The sequence below is a fragment of the Enhydra lutris genome, unplaced genomic scaffold, assembly GCF_002288905.1.
Source record: "Enhydra lutris kenyoni isolate GAN:26980312 unplaced genomic scaffold, ASM228890v2 scaffoldscaffold18, whole genome shotgun sequence".
NCBI lineage: Eukaryota > Metazoa > Chordata > Mammalia > Carnivora > Mustelidae > Enhydra > Enhydra lutris.
Genome location: NW_019154102.1, coordinates 23,609,043 through 23,628,928, shown reverse-complemented (window position 1 = coordinate 23,628,928; position 19,886 = coordinate 23,609,043). Strand labels below are relative to the sequence as shown.

At 36.3% G+C, this 19,886-nt stretch overlaps 1 protein-coding gene across 1 annotated transcript in view; it reads right to left on the bottom strand.

Moving 5' to 3' along the window:
- LOC111148005 (ALMS1, centrosome and basal body associated protein) overlaps positions 1–19,886 on the bottom strand; it is a 217,390-nt gene that overhangs the window by 21,686 nt on the left and 175,818 nt on the right. The window contains 1 exon segment of the mRNA XM_022504335.1: positions 16,220–17,382. Coding sequence (XP_022360043.1) covers positions 16,220–17,382 — 1,163 coding nt within the window.

The following is a 19,886-nucleotide window of genomic DNA, read 5'->3' as shown; positions in this document are numbered from 1 at the left end:
TGCACAGCAAGTGAATTTTAAAAAATTAATAGAAAAAAATTAATAGAGATTGACCAATACTGAGACAGGAATGAAAATCCAGGACACCACAGGGAAAAATATATCAGGGTTGCCTCTGATACAGAAACATTAAATGCTTGTGCCCAGAAAAGGGGAGAGAATGGACAGAATTCTGAATTAAAGGATTATTATCCAAAAGTCTTACATCCAATGAAGTTGTTTTCTTACATAAAGATAAGAGAAAGATAGTCTCAAATTGTAAGAACTAAAGAAATGCTTATTCCTGAACAACTGTTTAAAATAATCTAACTAGGGCACCTGGGTGGCTCAGTGGGTTGGGCCTCTGCCTTTGGCTCAGGTCATGATCTCAGGGTCCTGGGATCGTGCCCTGTTTCGGGGTCTCTGCTCAGCAGGGAGCCTGCTTCCCTTCCTCTCTCTCTGCCTGCCTCTCTGCCTCCTTGTGATCTCTGTCAAATAAATAAATAAAATCTTAAAAAAAATAAAATAATCTAAACAGAATTATTTAAATTAGCAGACTCATTAAAAAATAGTTACATGAAAAGGCTCTTGGTAAATACTGGCCCTGTATTTTAGAACATAATATAAAATGGTGATTTTGCTTACAATATGGAAGTAATATGTTATAATCCTTGAAAATAAAGGTAGTCAACGTATTAGTAATATTACAATAATGAACTAAGACAAAATTTACAAAATATAATATTGGTAGGTTGTGGGGGAAGTACTGTGTGTTAGTGGGTGGGAAGAAGTAGGAGAAGTACAACCAGTTTCTTAATTTTTCATATGATGGAATAAGTAGATACTGTTAAGTGGTTTAAACACAGTATTTAATGAGATTACCTGGCTGCTATAAGTTATCAGAAAAACAATTCAATAGACACTGAACTCTAGGAAACTGAGGGTTGCTGGAGGGAAGGTGGGTAGGGAGAAGGGGTAACTGGGTGATGGGCAGTAAGGAGGGCACTTGATGTAATGAGCCCTGGGTGTTATATGCAACTGATGAACCACTAAATTCTACTTCTGAAACTAATGAAAAAAAAAATTCAACTCAAAATCATATAGCAATGAACAAAAGAAGACTGGAAACAGTAGGAAATCATTAAAAATGATAAAATACCCTAAAGAACCAAAACAACTTTGAAAAAGAACAAAGCTAAAGGACTCACAGTTCTTGAATTCAAAACATATTACAGTACAGTACAGTATGGTACAGTACTATAACAGTACTGAGGATTTCTTTCTAAGCTATTACATATTACAGTACAGTATGGTACAGTAATGTAACAGTTAGTAATGTAATGTAATGTAATGTAACAATGGACTTCAATGGACTAGAATAGCCTAGAAAGAAATCCTCATGTATATGGTCAAATGATCTATCGTCAAAGGATCTTTGACTCTTGATGCCAAGACGACTCAAAGGGGAAATTTCTCTTCAACAAACAGTGTGGGGAAAACTAGATATCATTTGCAAGAATGAAGTTGAACCTTACTTTACACCATCTAGAAAAATTAACTCAAAATGGATTAAAGACCTAAACATAAGACCTAAAACCATAAAACTCTTAAAAAGAACACACAGGGGAAAAGTTTCATGGTGCTGGACTTGGTAATGATTTCTTGGATATGTCAGCCAAAATTATAGGCAACAAAAGTAAAAACAGACTACAGGGATTGTATCAGTATTAAATATATCTGTGCATCAAAGGACACAATCAATAAGGTAAAAAGGGAGAAAAACTTAAAAAATTATCTATCTGATAAGGGGTTAATAACCAGAATATATAAAGAACTACAACTCAATGGCCAAAAAATAAGTAACCTGATTCAAGAATGGGCAAAGGACTTGAATAGACATTTCTCCAACAATGATGTACAAATGGTCAACAAGCACATGAAAAGATGCCCAACATTACCAATCACCAGAAACGCAAATCAAAACCACAATGAAATACCACTGCATACCCACTAAGATGGGTACTATAGAACAACAACAACAGTAACAGCAAGAACAGCAACAGCAACAACAACCAGGAAATAAGTTTTGGCAAGGATATGGAGATACCGAAACTCTTGTGAACTGTTTGGACGGACAGTATAGGACACTATAAAATGGTGCAGCTGCTGTGGAAAAGTATGGTGGGTCCTCAAAACATTAAAAGTAGAATTACCATATGATCCAACCATTCCACCTGCAGATACATGTCCTTAAGAACTGACCCCTGGGGCAGATAATACATTATATATTAATAAAAATAATTAATAAAAAAATTGAAAGCAAGGTCTTGAAGACATATTTGCATAACCATGTTCACAGCAGCATTATTCACAATAACTGAGAGGTGGAAGCAACCCAAATGTCCACTGAGGGATGAATGGATAAACAAAATGTGGTATATACATACAATGGATTATTCAGCCTTAAAAGGTAAGAAAATCCTGGGGCACCTAGGTGGCTCGGTCATTGGGTGTCTGCCTTCAGCTCAGGTCATGATCCCAGGGTCCTGGGATTGAGCCCTGCATCAGGGCGAAGCCTGCTTCTCCCTCTCCCACTCCCCCTGCTTGTGTTCCCTCTGTTAAATAAATGAATAAAAATATAAAAAAAAAATCCTGTCACATGGTACAACATAGATGAACCTTGAAGACATTATGCTAAGTAAAGTAAGCCTGTTACTAAAAGACAAATACTCTGTGATTCCACAGACAAATACTCTGTGATTCCACTTATATGAAGTTATCTAAAATCAAGTAGAACCAGGAGCTCAGGGTGGGGGAAAGGGAGAGTTGTTATTTAATGGGTATAGATTTTCCTTATTACAATATGAAAAAATTCTGGAGATCTGTTTCATGACAATGTTAATATACTTAATACTACTGAATTTTACATTTCTAAAAATGGTTAAGATGATAACTTTTTTGTCACTTTTTTTTTAAAACCACATTAAAAAGTTCACTTGCCTTGGTCTGAAATGGAATTTTGCATAATAAACATATCAGAACAGGAAAAAAATAAGGATAATAAAATTTAACCCAAACGTATTTGTTATAACCTCACAGTTAAGTAGAATAAATTTACCCCAAAAGAAGAATGCTCAAATTTGTTGGGGAAAAAAGTTAAATTTAACTAGATGTTACTTAGACTTGAGCAAAGTGACCCAGAAAGGCTAAAGGTAGAAGGACAGGCAAAGAGCAACTGGGCAAATGTAAAGTCTTAAAAATTTTACTGAAGTGGAATCAAAGGTAAAACATTAAAAATGGAAAATAAAACTTACTTTGTATGATTTATGGTATAATTCACAGTGAATAAAAAAGTATCACGAATGTTTATGTGCCAGACATAAAATAAACATATACATATAAACCGTTAATTACCATTAAGACAAATCAACCTTCAAATATACTTTTTTTTTTACCCACCAAAACAATACCTTTTAAATGCTGTCACAGTGTTCCAGAATTCATTGTTTATGCACCACACCCAGTGCTCCATGCAATACATGCCCTCCACAATACCCACCATCAGGCTCACCCAACCTATCACCCCTTCCCCTCCAAAACCCTCAGTTTTCTCAGAGTCCACAGTCTCTCATGGTTTGTCTCCCCCTCCAATTTCCCCCAAGTCCCTTCTCCTCTCCATCTCCCCATGTCCTTGGTGTTATTCCTAATGCTCCACAAATAAGTGAAACCATATGATAATTACTTAAAAAAAAAAGAACTTTTTTGCCAACTCCCATTTATTTACCATCAATATTTTAAGCTTGTGTGTCTATCCAACTCTTGTGCATGGCAACACTGCAGCTTTTTTTTTTTTTAATGTAAGCTCTACATCCAATGTGGGGCTTGAACTCCCAAGGTCAAGAGTCGTATGCTCTGCTGACTGAGCCAGCAACGTACCCTAAGTACACTCTTTAAAGTCCTTAACAGACCAAAGAAACCAGTATTTGGGAAAAATATAATTAATAAAGGTGAATTACTGGATACAACTGGAATGTCATACTCTATATGGAGACTCCACCTCTTTTACAATACCCCTCAAGTAGTTGTTCATACATTAAGCCACAAAGAAGATCTCTATAATATGCTTAAAACAGAAATAGAACGGAGTACAATCTCTGATCACAATACTTTAAAACTATAAGTTCATATGTAGTGACAATAAAGCCAACTTTAATAATTTTAATTAAAAAAAAAATTATTCCCTAAACTTTCTTTTTGGGTCAAACAGGAAATCCAAAGCTATAATTATAGAACATCTAGAATATACTACTAATACAAATACTACAAACTTAAATCTAATATATATACACATATATTTTTTCCATTTAGGGATCTAGACAGTCAGATAAAGCAGCCCTCCATTCTTATAACACCACCACCGTCAGCACCACCACCGCCACTACTACCACCACCAACAAAAGTGTATTAATTTTAAGTTCATGACTTCCTTGAAGCCATCAGAAAGTTGAGGTCACAGGTCAACCTTGGCCCAAAATCTTACTAAGGAGAAACTGTTGCCTGCAGGGAGACGTGAGACATGAGCACCAGATCATCTGGAAGAGATACAACTGGACAATATTAAGAAGGATGGAGACTGGATTAAATGGAGCTCAAGTATACACTGGAAAGAATGTGAAGCCCTTGAGAGCTATAGAAATTGGGGAACTCTGCACCTTCTTGCTATTTCTCTATAAACTCCACCAGGAAAAAGAAGAGTTTATTCAAATGTCTATTATAGTGCATGCAGACCCAGGAAACAGGAACAGTAGCTGTTGTGGGAAGGGTATAAAACTACCTTGGAGGGATGTTAGCAAAATCAGGAGAATAAGGACCTCCAGGGACCAAAAAACCTGGCAAGAACTGTCAAAAAATCAACCTCATCAGAATTCTAGAAGATAGTCAAAGGTTTATGGCAATTAAGTGAAAACTTAAGCAAGAGCAAGGCCACCTAAACAAGATAGGTGAGCTTTGTGGCTTTTAACTTACCTTTCCCAGGCATGGCATTAAAGACAGTAGCCTGCATTCACAGTATAGGTACCTGCTTCCAAAGGAAGCACAGAGTCTGTTTTTCCCAAGGAATTGCTTCTTTGAACCTGCCTGGGTATTCCCTAAAGGACTGACACAAGTGGGCCTATCTTCGTTTCACTAAACTTGGAACTCTTTTAGGGCATTTTAAAGGACAGGATTTCCTTGAAAAAACTGAAAACTAAGTGAAAAAGGCATTACTGCATAGGGCGATCAATCAATCAATCAATCAATCAATAAAAGTTGGTTGAAACCCCAGGCACACTAAAGCCAGGGAGAAAAACAGTGAGAATTTTGGGGAAATGGGGTTTTGAAAATCTCCCATGAGCCCCAGGGAAACTAGAAAGTGCATGCACAGGGCGGAATGCATGTGCAGAAAAGACCTAAGAAGACTATAAGGTTTTACAATTGGCTGAGCTACAGGTTCAGTGCAAGCTGGAAATTTGACTAAGGCAGAGTTATAAATGGCCTATCTAAGCACTGGAGTACCTAATACAAAGATAATCTACAAAAAGCTGGGGAAATCCCACCCCCTTTCTTTCCTTCTTTCTTTTTTGCTTTCTCTTGATTCCAGGCACTTAAGGCAATCTGTCAGACAACTGACTAATGAACTAAAGAAACAGAGATATCAGAGACCAAAAGTACAATCTGTATAAAAATAGTTTAGAAAAGTCACTAAACCAAAAAAAAAAAAAAAAAAGGTCACTAAACATACCAACAACTTTAACCCACAACAAACAGTAACAACAAACCCTACGGAGTTGGAAGGATAATTTGATATCCAGAGTTACCACATCATGATATTCAAAATGTCAGGTTTTCAACCCAAAATTACAAGACATCCAAACAAGAAAGTGTGGGACACTTACAAGGAAAAAAAATGACAGAAACTTCGCACCAGGAAGCACAGACACTGGACTTACTATACAGAGACTTTTTTTTTTAAACTATACAAAGACTTTATATCAACTAAATATACCCTAAATATGCTTGAAGAGCTAAAGGAAAATATGGATAAATAAACAAGGAGAATGTTTTACCAAATACAGATTACCAATAAAGAAAAATAAAAAGGAAACAAATAGAAATTATGAAGCTGCAAAGTAAAATAACTGAAATGAAAAATTCACCAGAGTAGTTCAACAGCATATTTGAATAGATAGATGAATCCATGAATTTGAGAGTAAGATAAATGAAATTATCCAGTCTGAGGGACAGAATAAAAACAGAATAAAGGAAAATGAACAGAGTCTAAGAAACTTATAGAATAGCATAGGAGCTTACATAACATGGATGGTGGGAGTGTCAAAAGGATAAGAGAGATAGGAAGAGTCAAAAAGAGTATCTGAAGAAATAATGGTTGGAAACTCCCCAAATTTGATAAAAGACATGAATCTAAAATTGAAGTAGTTCAATGAACTAGTAGGACAAGCTCCACACCAAGACACATAATAATCAAACTCTTAAAAGTCAAAGAAAGAACCCTGAAGCTGTAAGAGTGAAGAGACTCATAACATAGAAGGGATCATCAGTAAGTTTAACTGTCACTTTCTCATAAGAAATGTTGGAGGCCAACAGGCAGTAGGATGACATTTAAAGGGGTGTGAAAATCTGAAAAAATAAATCTGTGTCTGGCAAAACTATCTTTCAAGAATGAAGGTGAAATTAAGATACTCCCAGATAAACAAAAGTTGAAAGAATTCATTACTGGAACACTTGCCCTACAAGAAATGCTAAAGGGACTCCTTCAGGCTGAAATGAAAGAACAAGAGGCAACATGTGAAGCCATGTGAAGCAATAAAACCATATGATGCCCTATGAAGAAATAACACTGGCAAATGTAAATACATAGGTAAATATGAAGGTCAGTAATATTGTACTTCTGGTTTGTAACTCCCTTTTCTTTCCCTATAAGATTTTAAAGACAAATGTATAGGGGCACCTAGGTGGCTCAGTTGGTTAAGTGTCCAACTCTTGATATTGGCTCAGGTCATGAGACAGAGCCCCATCTTGGGCTCCATGCTAGGTGTGGAGTCTGCTTGGGATTCTCTCTCTCTCTCTCTCCCTCTGCCCCTCCCCAACTCACAAGCACAAACATTCTCTTTCTCAAAAAAAAAAAAAAAAAAAAAAGACAAATGCAAAAAAATAATTATAAATCTATGTTAATGGGTACAGAAAGTCTAAAGATGTAATCTGTGAATGCAACAATTAAAAGGGTAAGAGGCAGGGGTGCCTAGGTGGCTCAGTCAGTTTAGCATCTGCCTTTGGTTCAGGTCAAGATCCTGGGATCCTGGGATTGAGCTCTGCATCGGGCTCCCTACTCAGTGGGGAGTCTGCTTCTCCCTCTCCCTCTGCCCCTCCCCAGCTCATGCTCTCTCAAATAAATAAATCAAATCTGAAAAAATAACAAAGTCTTAAAAAATAAATAAAAGGGTGAGAGGCCAAGAGATACATAAAGTGGGAGTTTTTGTATATTATTTAAGCTAGATTGGTATCATTTCATGTTATATACTATGTTATATATGTAAGATATTAATTGTATCCCCAAGGTAAGTACTATGAAAATAAATATAAAGGAAAGGAAATGAGACAGGGATCAAAATGGTTCACTACAGGACATCAGTTAAATATAAAGGAAGGCAGGAATAGAGGAATTGAAAAAGAAAAAAATTATATAAGACATAAACAAATGGCAAAATTGCCAAAGTAAGTCCTTTCCTATCAGTAATTATTTTAAATGTAAACAGATTAAACTCTCCAATTAGAAGGTAGAGATGGCAAAATGGATTTGAAAAAACAAGATCCACTTATGTGTCATCTAAAAAAGACTTCATTAATTCATTCATTTCAAAAACTAAGGTAAAATATTTTTAAAGATTTATTTGTTTTGGGAGGGGAGGAGCAGAGGGAAAATCTCAAGCAGACTCTCTGCTGATCACAGAGCCAGACAGGGACTTGACCTCATGACCCTGAGATCGGAACCTGAGCTGAAATCAAGAGTTGGGACATTCAACTGACTGAGCCACAGGTTCCCCATCTAAGGCAATTTAATGGGGTCATACAGACACCTGCACTGAGGCTGTTTTCCTATACAGTTGACCCTTGAACAACACAGGAAAAAGGGGTGCTGACCCCTGAAGGTAGCAGAAAATCCATGTCTAACCTTTGACTCTACCCAAATTAACTAATAGCCTACTACTGACCAGAAGCCTTATAACATAAACAGTTGATTAACCTATATTTTATACATCATATATATTATATATATGTTATAAACTGTATTCTTATAATAAAGCTAGAGAAAAGAAAAATGTTATTATTAAATGAGAAAATACATTTGCAGTATAGAATTATATTGAAAAAAATCTGCATATAAGTGGATATTTTATACCTATGTTGGTCATATCCATGCTGTTCAAGGCTCAATTGTAATTTAAAATGACATGGAGTGCGACTGATGTTTTAGCCCATTTCAATTAGATTCAATCTCATATTCTCAAGAACAGGATTTGTTGTTGCTGCTACTCTAGTAGTTCCTTTCATCAGAAACTGTCAGATATGTGTGTTGTTCTGGTAATACCCTCCAATCCCAGGCCACTACTTCGAGAATCCATGCAGTTAGGACTTCTGGGTGAGAAAGAAATCCATGTGTTTTTATCAGAAAGTCTGTCTTGTCTTTATCACACATCTATCCTGGCAAATGTCAGGGTGTGGAAGCCTATATTGGGAATGTAATTGGTGCCATACCATTTTTACCAGATGTTACTAATGGAATGAAGTCATTCTGCTCTGGCCCCTCCACAGCACCCACCAGAGAAGGACAGGGTCCTCAACCAATCACACAAAAGATGTACAGCCCAAACTGCCATCCCCTTGCTGTCCCCCATATCTCCCTCCATTTTGAAAAAGACTCATTTTAGATCCAAAGACACAGTATTTGAAAGTAAAAGGATGGAAAAGATATCCCACGCAAATAGTAGTAATGAAAAGAAAGGTGGGTGGCTCTACTAATACCAGAAAAAAGAGACTTTGAGTTAAAAATCATTATAAGAGATAAAGCAGGGGATTATTTATTGATAAGAGGGTCAACCCATGAAGAAGATATAACAATTATGGACATACACAGCTGACAACGGAACTTCAAAACATGAAGCAAAAATGGACAGAACTGAGTCAAGAAACAGTTCCATATTAATAGCAGCAGACTTCAATAAATCACTTTCAATATGATAGAAAAACTAGATAAAAGACGTAAGGAGGGGCGCCTGGGTGGCTCAGTTAGTTAAAGCCTCTGCCTTTGACTCAGGTCATGATCCCGAGATTCTGGGATTCAGCCCCGCATTGGGTTCTCTGCTCAGCAGGGAGCCTGCTTCCCCCTCTTTCTCTGCGCCTACTTGTGATCTCTGTCAGTCAAATAAATAAATAAAATCTTAAAAAAAAAAAAAAAAAAGACCAGCAAGGATACAGAGGACTTGAATAACACTATAAAACAACTAGACCCAATAGATATATATACAACACTCCAACCAACAACAGCACAGTCCTCTCAAGTGCACGTGAAAATTCTCCACAAGAGACCATATGCTAGGCTATAAAACAAGTCATAATAAATTTAAAAGGACTGAAATAATACAAAGTTTATTCTTTGACCACAGTGGACTAAAACTAGAAATCAATAACAGAAAGAAATTTGGAAAACAAAAGTGTGGTAATTAAATGGTCAAACTATTAATGGTCAAAAAAGAAATTACAAGGGAAATTAGAAAATACTTTGAGATGAATGAAAATGAAAACATACCAAAACTTTGGAATGCAGTAAAGGCTTAATTTAGAAAAAAATTCTTATCTACAAAAACAGTGCTCAGAGGAAATTTATAGTGGTAAACACCTATACTGAAAAAGAATAATAATTTCATAATTTTTTCTTCCAAGTTTTTATTTAAATTCCAGTTAGTTAACATACAGTGTAATATCTGTTTCGGGTGTAGGATTTAGTGATTCATTGCTTACATTAAATGGTAATTTCAAATCAGTAATCTAACTTTAAACTGTAAGGAATTGGGAAAAAAAGAACAAACTAAACCCAAAGGAAGCAGAAGTAAATCATAAAGATTAGAGTGGAGATAAATGAAATAGTGACTAGAAAACAACAGAGGTGGATAAATTCTTAGAAACACACACACTACAAAAACTGACTCAAGGAGAAACAAAATCTGAGTAGACTTAAACAACAAAGAGACTGAATCATCAATAAACATTCCCCCAAAGAAAAATGCACGACTAGTGCCTTCACTAATGAATTCTACCAAACATTTAAAGAAAGCATCAATTATTAACACTAGATCTTCCCAAACTCATCCAAAAAATAGACGATGAGGGAACAATGTCCTAACTCATTCTATGAGGCAGCAGACAAACGTATCTTAAGAAAATTATAGGTTAATTATCATTTAGAAATAGAGATGCAAAAATCCTCTTCAAAATTCTAGCAAAGTGAATATAGTAGCAGATGACAAGAATTATGTATCAAGACAAAGGAATAGTTAAGGATTTATCACAGGAATGCAAGGTTGGTTCAATACATGATTATCAATATATACCATATTAATAGAATAAAAGTAAAAAAAGACCCATGTGATTATCCCAGTAGACGCTGATGCATCTGGCAAAAACCACAACCCTTTTATGTTAAAATTACTCAACAAAAAAGAAAAAAAAGGGGGAACTTCCTTAACAGGATAAAAATCATGAAACCCAAAGCTAACATCATTTTCAATGGTGAAAGACTAAATGCTTTTCTTCTAAGATCATGAACAAGACTATGATGTCTTTTGCCACTTCTATTTGACACTGTTGATCTGGAATTTCTAGTCAGACCAATTAGGCAAGAAAAATAAATAGTGGGTACCCACATTGGAAAGGAGGAAGTAATATTATCTCTATTCACAGATGACATGATCTTATATGCAGAAAATCTTAAAGAGTCCACAAGAGAACTGTTAGGAGTTAACAAATGAATTCAGTAAAGTTACAAAACCAACATGCAAAAATTCATTATGTATCTATATACTAGCAGTAAACAATGTAAGAAAAGAATTATACTTAAAATAGCATCAAAAAGAAAAACTTCACTAAAATTAATATGGAATTTCAAGGGACTCTGAATAGCCAAAACACTCTTGAAAAAGAAGAAAAAATTGTAGGTCTGACACTTTCTGATTTCAAAATTTATTACCAATATACAATAAACCCAAGACAGCATGGTATTGGCATAAAGAAAGACATAAGGGCCAACAGAATAGAAAGCCCAGAAATAAACCCTCACATATATGGTCAAATGAGTTTTGATAAGGGTGCCAAGACCATTCAATGGGGAAGTCCTTTTTCCACAAATGGGGATGAAACAATTAGATATCCACATGCAGAAGAATAAGTTGGAGACTTACTTTGCACCATATACAAAAAATTACCTCAAAATGGATTAAAAACTCTTAGAAGAAAACAGAATAAAACCTTAATGACACTGCATTTGGCAATGATTTCTTGGATATGACACCAAAAGCACAGGCACCAAAAGCAAAAATAGACAAACTGGATTACATCTAAACTAAGAATGCCTGTGCATGCAAGGACAAAATCAACAGAGTGAAAAGGCAATTCACAGAGTAAGAAAGAATATTACAAATTAGGTAGAAGAGGCTAACATCCAGAATATATAAAGAACTCCTACGACTCAACAACAAACTTGAGTAAAAAACAGGCATAGGACTAGAATAGATATTTGTCCAGAGATGATATCCAAACAGCTTATAAGCACATTAAGATGTTCAACATCACTAATCATTAGGCAATTACAAATCGAAACACAATGACATACCACTTCACACCCCTTAGGATGGCTGCTATAAAAAAACATAACAAGTGTTGGCAAGAATGTGGAGAAATTGGAACCCTTGTGCACTGTTGGTGGGACTGTAAAATGGGTGCAGGTGCTATGGAAAACAGTATGGTGGCTCCTCAAATAATTAAAAATAGAATTATCATATGATTCAGCCATTCCACTTCTGGCTATATACCCCCTAAACTAAAAGCAGGCTCTTGAACAGATATTTGCACACCCATATTTTTGCACACCCAGATATCTACAAACACCATTTATACACACAGCAACATTATTCACAATAGTCAAAAGATGGAGTAACCCAACTGCCTATAGATAGTTGCATGGATAAGCAAAATGTGCCATATCGTACACAGGAATATCATTCACCCTTCAAAAATAAGAAAATCCTGTTATATGTTACATAATGGATGAGCCTTGAGGATATTTTGCTAAATGAAATCACCCTACAAGACAAATAATATATGATTTCATTTATATGAAGTACCTAGAGTAGTCTAATTCATAGAGACAGAAAATAGAATGGTGGCTGCCAGGGGTTGAGCATAAGGTGGAATGAGGAATTGTTTGAGTGGGTACAGAGTTTCAGTTCTGCACGATGAAAAAGAGTTCTGGAAGATGGTAATGTTTGCACAGTGATATGAATGTACCTAGTACCACCAAGCTGCATACTTACAAATGGATAAGATAATAAATTCTGTTATATGTATTTTACCACAATTAAGAAAAAAGAAAGAGAACAAGAAAATCAAATATGAATAAATTTAACCATGAAGGTGCAAGACTTGGACAATGAAAACTACAAAACATTGCTAGAAGAAATTAAAAACCTAAATAAATTGACAGGCATTTTGTATTCACAGACTGGAAAGCTTAATGTTAAGATGGGAATAAACTCTAAACCAATCTACAGATTTGAAGCAATTAATACCAAAATCCCAATGAACTTTGGGCAGAAATGGAAAAGCTGATTTTGAAATTCATTTGGAAATACAAGGGAGCGGAATAGCCAAAGTAGTCTTGAAAAAGAACAAAATTGGAGAACTCACGCATCTCAATTTTAAAACTTACTACAAAGATACAGTTATCAAAAATACTGCAGTATTGGAATACAGATAAGCACGTAGATCAAAGGAATACAACTGAGGGCTCAGAAACAAACCTTCAAATCTATCGTCAATTGATTTTTGACAAAAGTGCCAAGACCATTCAATGGGAAAAGAAAAGTCTTTTTAACTACTGGTGCTAGGACAACTGGATATCCCTGTGGAAAAGAATGATGTCATATCATACATAAAAATTAACCCAATATATATCAAATATGCAAAGGGAAGAGCTAACAAGTATAAAAAGTCTTGAAAGAAAATATAGAGATAAATCTTCAAGACTGTGGATTTGGTAATGGTTTCTTAGATAAAACAACAAAAGCACAAGCAACAAAAGAAAAAATAGGACTTCATCAAAGGTAAACTGTTACACATCAAAGGACAGTAATAAGCAAGTGAAAAGATAACCCAGAGAGTGGAAGCAAATATTTGCAAATTACATATCCAATAAGGATCTACAGTCCAGGGGTGCCTGGGTGGCTCAGTCATTAAGTGTCTGGCTTCAGCTCAGGACATGATCCCAGGGTCCTGGGATCAAGCCCTGCATCAGGCTCCCTGCTCTAAAGAAAGCCTGCTCCTCCCTCTCTGACTCTCCCTGGTTTTGTTCCCTCTCTCACTGTGTCTCTGTCAAACAGATAAATAAAATCTTTTTTTTTTTTAAAGATTTTATTTATTTATTTGAGAGAGAGACAGTGAGAGAGAGCATGAGCGAGGAGAAGGTCAGAGGGAGAAGCAGACTCCCCATGGAGCTGGGAGCCCGATGTGGGACTTGATCCTGGGACCTCGGGATCATGACCTGAGCCGAAGGCAGTCGTCCAACCAACTGAGCCACCCAGGCGTCCCCAGATAAATAAAATCTTAAAAAAAAAAAAAAAAAGAATCTACAATCCAGAATATATAAAAAATTCTTGCAATTCAAAAACAAAAAGATAAACTACTTAAGTGGGCAAACACCTGAACAGACATTTCTCCAAAGAACATATATATGGCCAAAAAGCACAAAGAAAGATGTTTAATGTCATTAGCTATTAGGAAAGGGAAAGGCAAATCAAAACCACAATTAAAATAACGCGAATGAGATACCACTTTATACTTACTAGCATGGCAACAAAATGCCACAAAACTAAGTAAACAAAAAGTGCTGGTGAATATGGAGAAATTGGAACCCTCAGACATTACTGGTGGGAATATAAAATGGTGTATCCTCTGCGGAAAATAGTTTGATAATTAATTAATAAGCTAAACACAGAATTACCATATGACCCAATACTTCCACTCCTAAGTATATACCCAAAAAGAACTGTAAATAGGTGTTTAAATAAAAACTTACATACAAATGTTCCTATCTGCTCTGTCTTTTACAGTAGCCAAAAGATGGAAACAACCTCAATGTCCATGAACAGATGAATGGATAAATAAAATGTAGTATATACATGCAATGAAATACTATTCAGCCATAAAAACAATAAAGTACTGATACATGCTAGGACATGGATGAATCTCAAAAATATGCTAAAGTGATAGAAGTCTGACATAAAGGTTACATACTCTATCATTTCATTTATATGAAATATACAGAATAGGCACCAGAGAGTGAGTGCTTAATGATTATGAAGTGTCCGTTAGAGGCATGAAAGAGTACACAAACCAGATCGTGGTGCTAATGTAAAACACTGTGAAACTCAGTGCCACTGAACTGTACACTTTAAAATGGTTAAATTGTAAGCTTTATGTAAAGTGTGTGTTTCACCACACACAAAAAACCCTCTACCACGATTTTTTTCCCCTATCTCCTCTAATGGAACAAAAAGCCTTCCTCCATATCATTCCCAATTCTTCACCTACTTTAAAGAAAAAAGGTCATATTGTACCATTTACACATGTAAATGTAAATCATTATCATTTAATACCTACCAAAACTCAATTATGAGAAATATTTATGGCAAACTATCTGAATGTCTTGTGCCTCCTTTCCTCTAGACAAGTAGTCTCTAAATTTTTTAATCATGTAGTCCTACGGATAAAGTATTTTTGAGCACAAATTACCAAATTAGATATTTATAAGTTATAAATTATGACTGTACTCATATATTATAAAAGATATAGAGAAATATAAATTTTTAAAGGTTGAGAAAAATATACATCTAACTTTTTTTTTTAACACCTCTCTTTCTATACTCTAATGACCCATTCTGCAAGCATCCTTCTTTGGAGAGCACTGCTCTAGATACCCTAAATTATATTCTCGGGTTAAAGTAACAGTCCGCGCTTGCTGACCCCTGGAAATGTACCTTGACCGAACTCCCTAACCTAAGGTCATATTAACCTTATGGGTGTTGTTACCGAATCTCTTGTAAGGATGCTGTTGAAGATTGTTCTATATACCATGGTGCCTTCTTGACGAGGACAGATGAGAAAAATTTCTCTTAGGTCTTAAGAAATATCTGTAACGCTTTTGAATATTTAGTTTGTTTTTATATTACAGACTTACGTAATTGATCACAAAATTCTAGCAACACCAAATGTGAGAAAACATAGAGTGAAAGTTGTGGCTTACTTCTGGCAACCATATCCATAGGTATATTGATTGACTTCTCCTCTGGCTTCAACTTGTCTTCCCATCACTACCAACCCTTCATTTATTTATTTTTAAGAATCACATTGTAGCTCACCCCTCCCTGGCTTCAGTTTAATTTTCTACCATTCTAAATCTTCATTTACTCAAAAAAATCATTACCGTATTACTTATGTATGTATGTGAGTGTATATATGGGTATGTATCTGTGTATGTGTTTAAAAGCACCTCAAAATTTCTTGAAAGACAGGGAGGAACGAATAAAAAAAAGCCAGGCACTATTGGTCGGAATGGAGAACATCCGACACTGGCAGTCCCCTGTGCAGTCCCCTGTGTCAGGGGTTTACTTTGCAGATTCTGAAGCATTTAGTAGCAAAGCCCTTCGTCCAAAGGGTAATTCGTAACTGAGTGTCGATGAAAAGAATGACAACTCACAATAGCACTGTACTACACTTTCTCACTCTTTTCCAGCTGGTAAGAAACGTTATAGTGAGGAAAGGGCAATTGGCTTTTTTTTCACCTGTGTGCAAAGCTTAACTAAAGAGTCCATGAAAAAGGCAGTCACATTGCCAGATGGAATTTGTAGCCATGTACCTGGATGTGTTTCCTTCTGGTGTGCTCAGAAGTCATTTGGGGATGAGCCGTATTCAGTGCTTTCTTGTTCTTCTTGTTCCGCCTCTCAAAGAATCTCCTCTGATGGTCGGTGAGGCTGCTGTATAATTTAATTCGCCTGGGTGACAGACAAACTCTTTCTTGGCCAAAAGCTTGGATCAGTCGGGCAGTGTCAATGGTGGAAATAGAGCTGCTCCTCTCATGCAGAGTCACCTCTCTATCTGTTTGGGTCAACATATCTGATTCCACCGGAGAAGTGGTGGTGGAAACAATGTTGGTGGGGGTGTCTGTGAGCAGCTCACTCTCTTCTGAGGGCCTAGAATCTGAATAAGTGTTGTTTCTGCAATGAAAACCTGGCTGTTTTCTCAGGATATACTTATCAAATTTAATCTGTTCAATTTTGATCTGATTGGGTTTCCCAGCTTGATGAGTAGAAAGCACCTTGCTTTTTTTAAGCTCTCCTGCAGTTTTATGGAATTTCTCTAGGCTCTTATACCGCTTCTTTTTCTGAAGCTTGTTTTTCTGCTGTTGCTGTCTACCACTCCATTCCTTAACATCTCGTTCTCCTCTGCTATCATCCGGTGTGCTTTCAGAGGTCCGGAGAGAGTACGTGATGGGATTCTGAAGAAGTTTAGCCAAACGATCAAGTCGTTCCACCAAGGATAGTTCTTTCCTGTCACTGAACTCAGGAGGTTTCTTTTGCCTCTGTCGCTCCTGATACTTGTTCCAGAGTTCATTCAAACTCACACTGTGCTGAGCTGTTGGCTCTGGGGTGACCTTATGATCCTTTTTTTGATCATTAATTAGTTTGTCACTTTTTGGATAATCTCTAGTCCGACTTTTAGCAGTATGCATCACTTCGTTTTCCAAGTTTACATTGATACTGAGGCTCTCTATTCTGGTATAATCTGCCTTCGTCTTTTCCACATTTTGGTGAGGTGAAGGAAGACGAGTGTGTTCTCTTTGTTTGTCTGGATGATGCTGAAAGAAATCTTTCCAAGAATGTCTCATGAAAACACTCCTTCCTAAGGATTCATGGCAAAAATCTTGATCACTTGGTAGGTGCACTGGATGATGAAAGTAAAACTTGGCTGACCTGAAGACAGAATGGGTAGTATTTTCAAATTCTGAATGACATCTGGACTCTGAAAAGGAGAAAGGAGAAGATTCTGAAAGACTTTCAAAATGTTTGCATTCCCTTTAGAAATGGTAGCCACACTTAATTCTCTAGATACAGAACAAAGACCTAAAGAAAGAACAGTTTTATATAGAGTTTCAGGAAATTAGCTGCCTCCACAAAGGATTCTAGCCATACACCTATAGGCCAGACTGATACAATAAAACTTCAAGGGACTAAGGGTCAAAAGACTGGGATTCTAGGTTAGATTCTGCCACCGACTGGCTGTGTGACCTTAGGAAGGCAGTTTAGTTCTCTGGATTGTAACAGCAACTGCTGTGCATTCACTACCTGCTACATGCAGAGTATTATGATATGTGCTCTGTATCTGTCTTTTTCCTTTTAATTCAATTTTATTGATAAAACTGAGAGAGAGGAACTGTTAACCTTATTTTCAGTTAAGAAATCTGAGACTTCATTTTCATCATCAGTAATTAAACAGGTGGGATTAAAGAAAAAACCTCTTCATGTGTCTTAGAGGCTTTTAAAATTCCTTTCTCTGAACCATCTTTACATTTCCTCCCAATTTTTTTTTATTGTGGTAAAATACACCCAACATAAAATTTACTATCTTCAGCCTGAACAGACCCATAACCAGTAAGGAGATTGAAACAGTCATCAAAAATCTCCAAACAAACAAAAGCCCAGGGCCAGATGGCTTCCCGGGGGAATTCTACCAAACATTTAAAGAAGAACTAATTCCTATTCTCCTGAAACTGTTCCAAAAAATAGAAATGGAAGGAAAGCTTCCAAACTCATTTTATGAGGCCAGCATCACCTTGATCCCAAAACCAGACAAGGATCCCATCAAAAAAGAGAACTACAGACCAATATCCTTGATGAACACAGATGCAAAAATTCTCGCCAAAATACTAGCCAATAGGATTCAACTGTACATTAAAAGGATTATTCACCACGACCAAGTGGGATTTATTCCAGGGCTGCAAGGTTGGTTCAACATCCGCAAATCAATCAATGTGATACAACACATTAATAAAAGAAAGAACAAGAACCATATGATACTCTCCATAGATGCTGAAAAAGCATTTGACAAAGTACAGCATCCCTTCCTGATCAAAACTCTTCAAAGTGTAGGGATAGAGGGCACATACCTCAATATTATCAAAGCCATCTATGAAAAACCCACCGCAAATATCATTCTCAATGGAGAAAAACTGAAAGCTTTTCCGCTAAGGTCAGGAACACGGCAGGGATGTCCGTTATCACCACTGCTATTCAACATAGTACTAGAAGTCCTAGCCTCAGCAATCAGACAACAAAAGGAAATTAAAGGCATCCAAATTGGCAAAGAAGAAGTCAAACTATCACTCTTTGCAGATGATATGATACTATATGTGGAAAACCCAAAAGACTCCACTCCAAAACTGCTAGAACTTGTACAGGAATTCAGTAAAGTGTCAGGATATAAAATCAATGCACAGAAATCAGTTGCATTTCTCTACACCAACAACAAGACAGAAGAAAGAGAAATTAAGGAGTCCATCCCATTTACAATTGCACCCAAAACTATAAGATACCTAGGAATAAATCTAACCAAAGAGACTAAGAATCTATACACAGAAAACTATAAAGTACTCATGAAAGAAATTGAGGAAGACACAAAGAAATGGAAAAATGTTCCATGCTCCTGGATTGGAAGAATAAATATTGTGAAAATGTCTATGCTACCTAAAGCAATCTACACATTTAATGCAATTCCTATCAAAGTACCATCCATTTTTTTCAAAGAAATGGAACAAATAATCCTAAAATTTATATGGAACCAGAAAAGACCTCGAATAGCCAAAGCAATATTGAAAAAGAAAGCCAAAGTTGGTGGCATCACAATTCCGGACTTCAAGCTCTATTACAAAGCTGTCATCATCAAGACAGCATGGTACTGGCACAAAAACAGACACATAGATCAATGGAACAGAATAGAGAGCCCAGAAATAGACCCTCAACTCTATGGTCAACTCATCTTTGACAAAGCAGGAAAGAATGTCCAATGGAAAAAAGACAGCCTCTTCAACAAATGGTGTTGGAAAAATTGGACAGCCACATGCAGAAAAATGAAATTGGATCATTTCCTTACACCACACACGAAAATAGACTCAAAATGGATGAAGGATCTCAATGTGAGAAAGGAATCCATCAAAATCCTTGAGGAGAACACAGGCAGCAACCTCTTCGACCTCAGCCGCAGCAACATCTTCCTAGGAACATCGCCAAAGGCAAGGGAAGCAAGGGCAAAAATGAACTATTGGGATTTTATCAAGATCAAAAGCTTTTGCACAGCAAAGGAAACAGTTAACAAAACCAAAAGACAACTGACAGAATGGGAGAAGATATTTGCAAATGACATATCAGATAAAGGGCTAGTGTCCAAAATCTATAAAGAACTTAGCAAACTCAACACCCAAAGAACAAATAATCCAATCAAGAAATGGGCAGAGGACATGAACAGACATT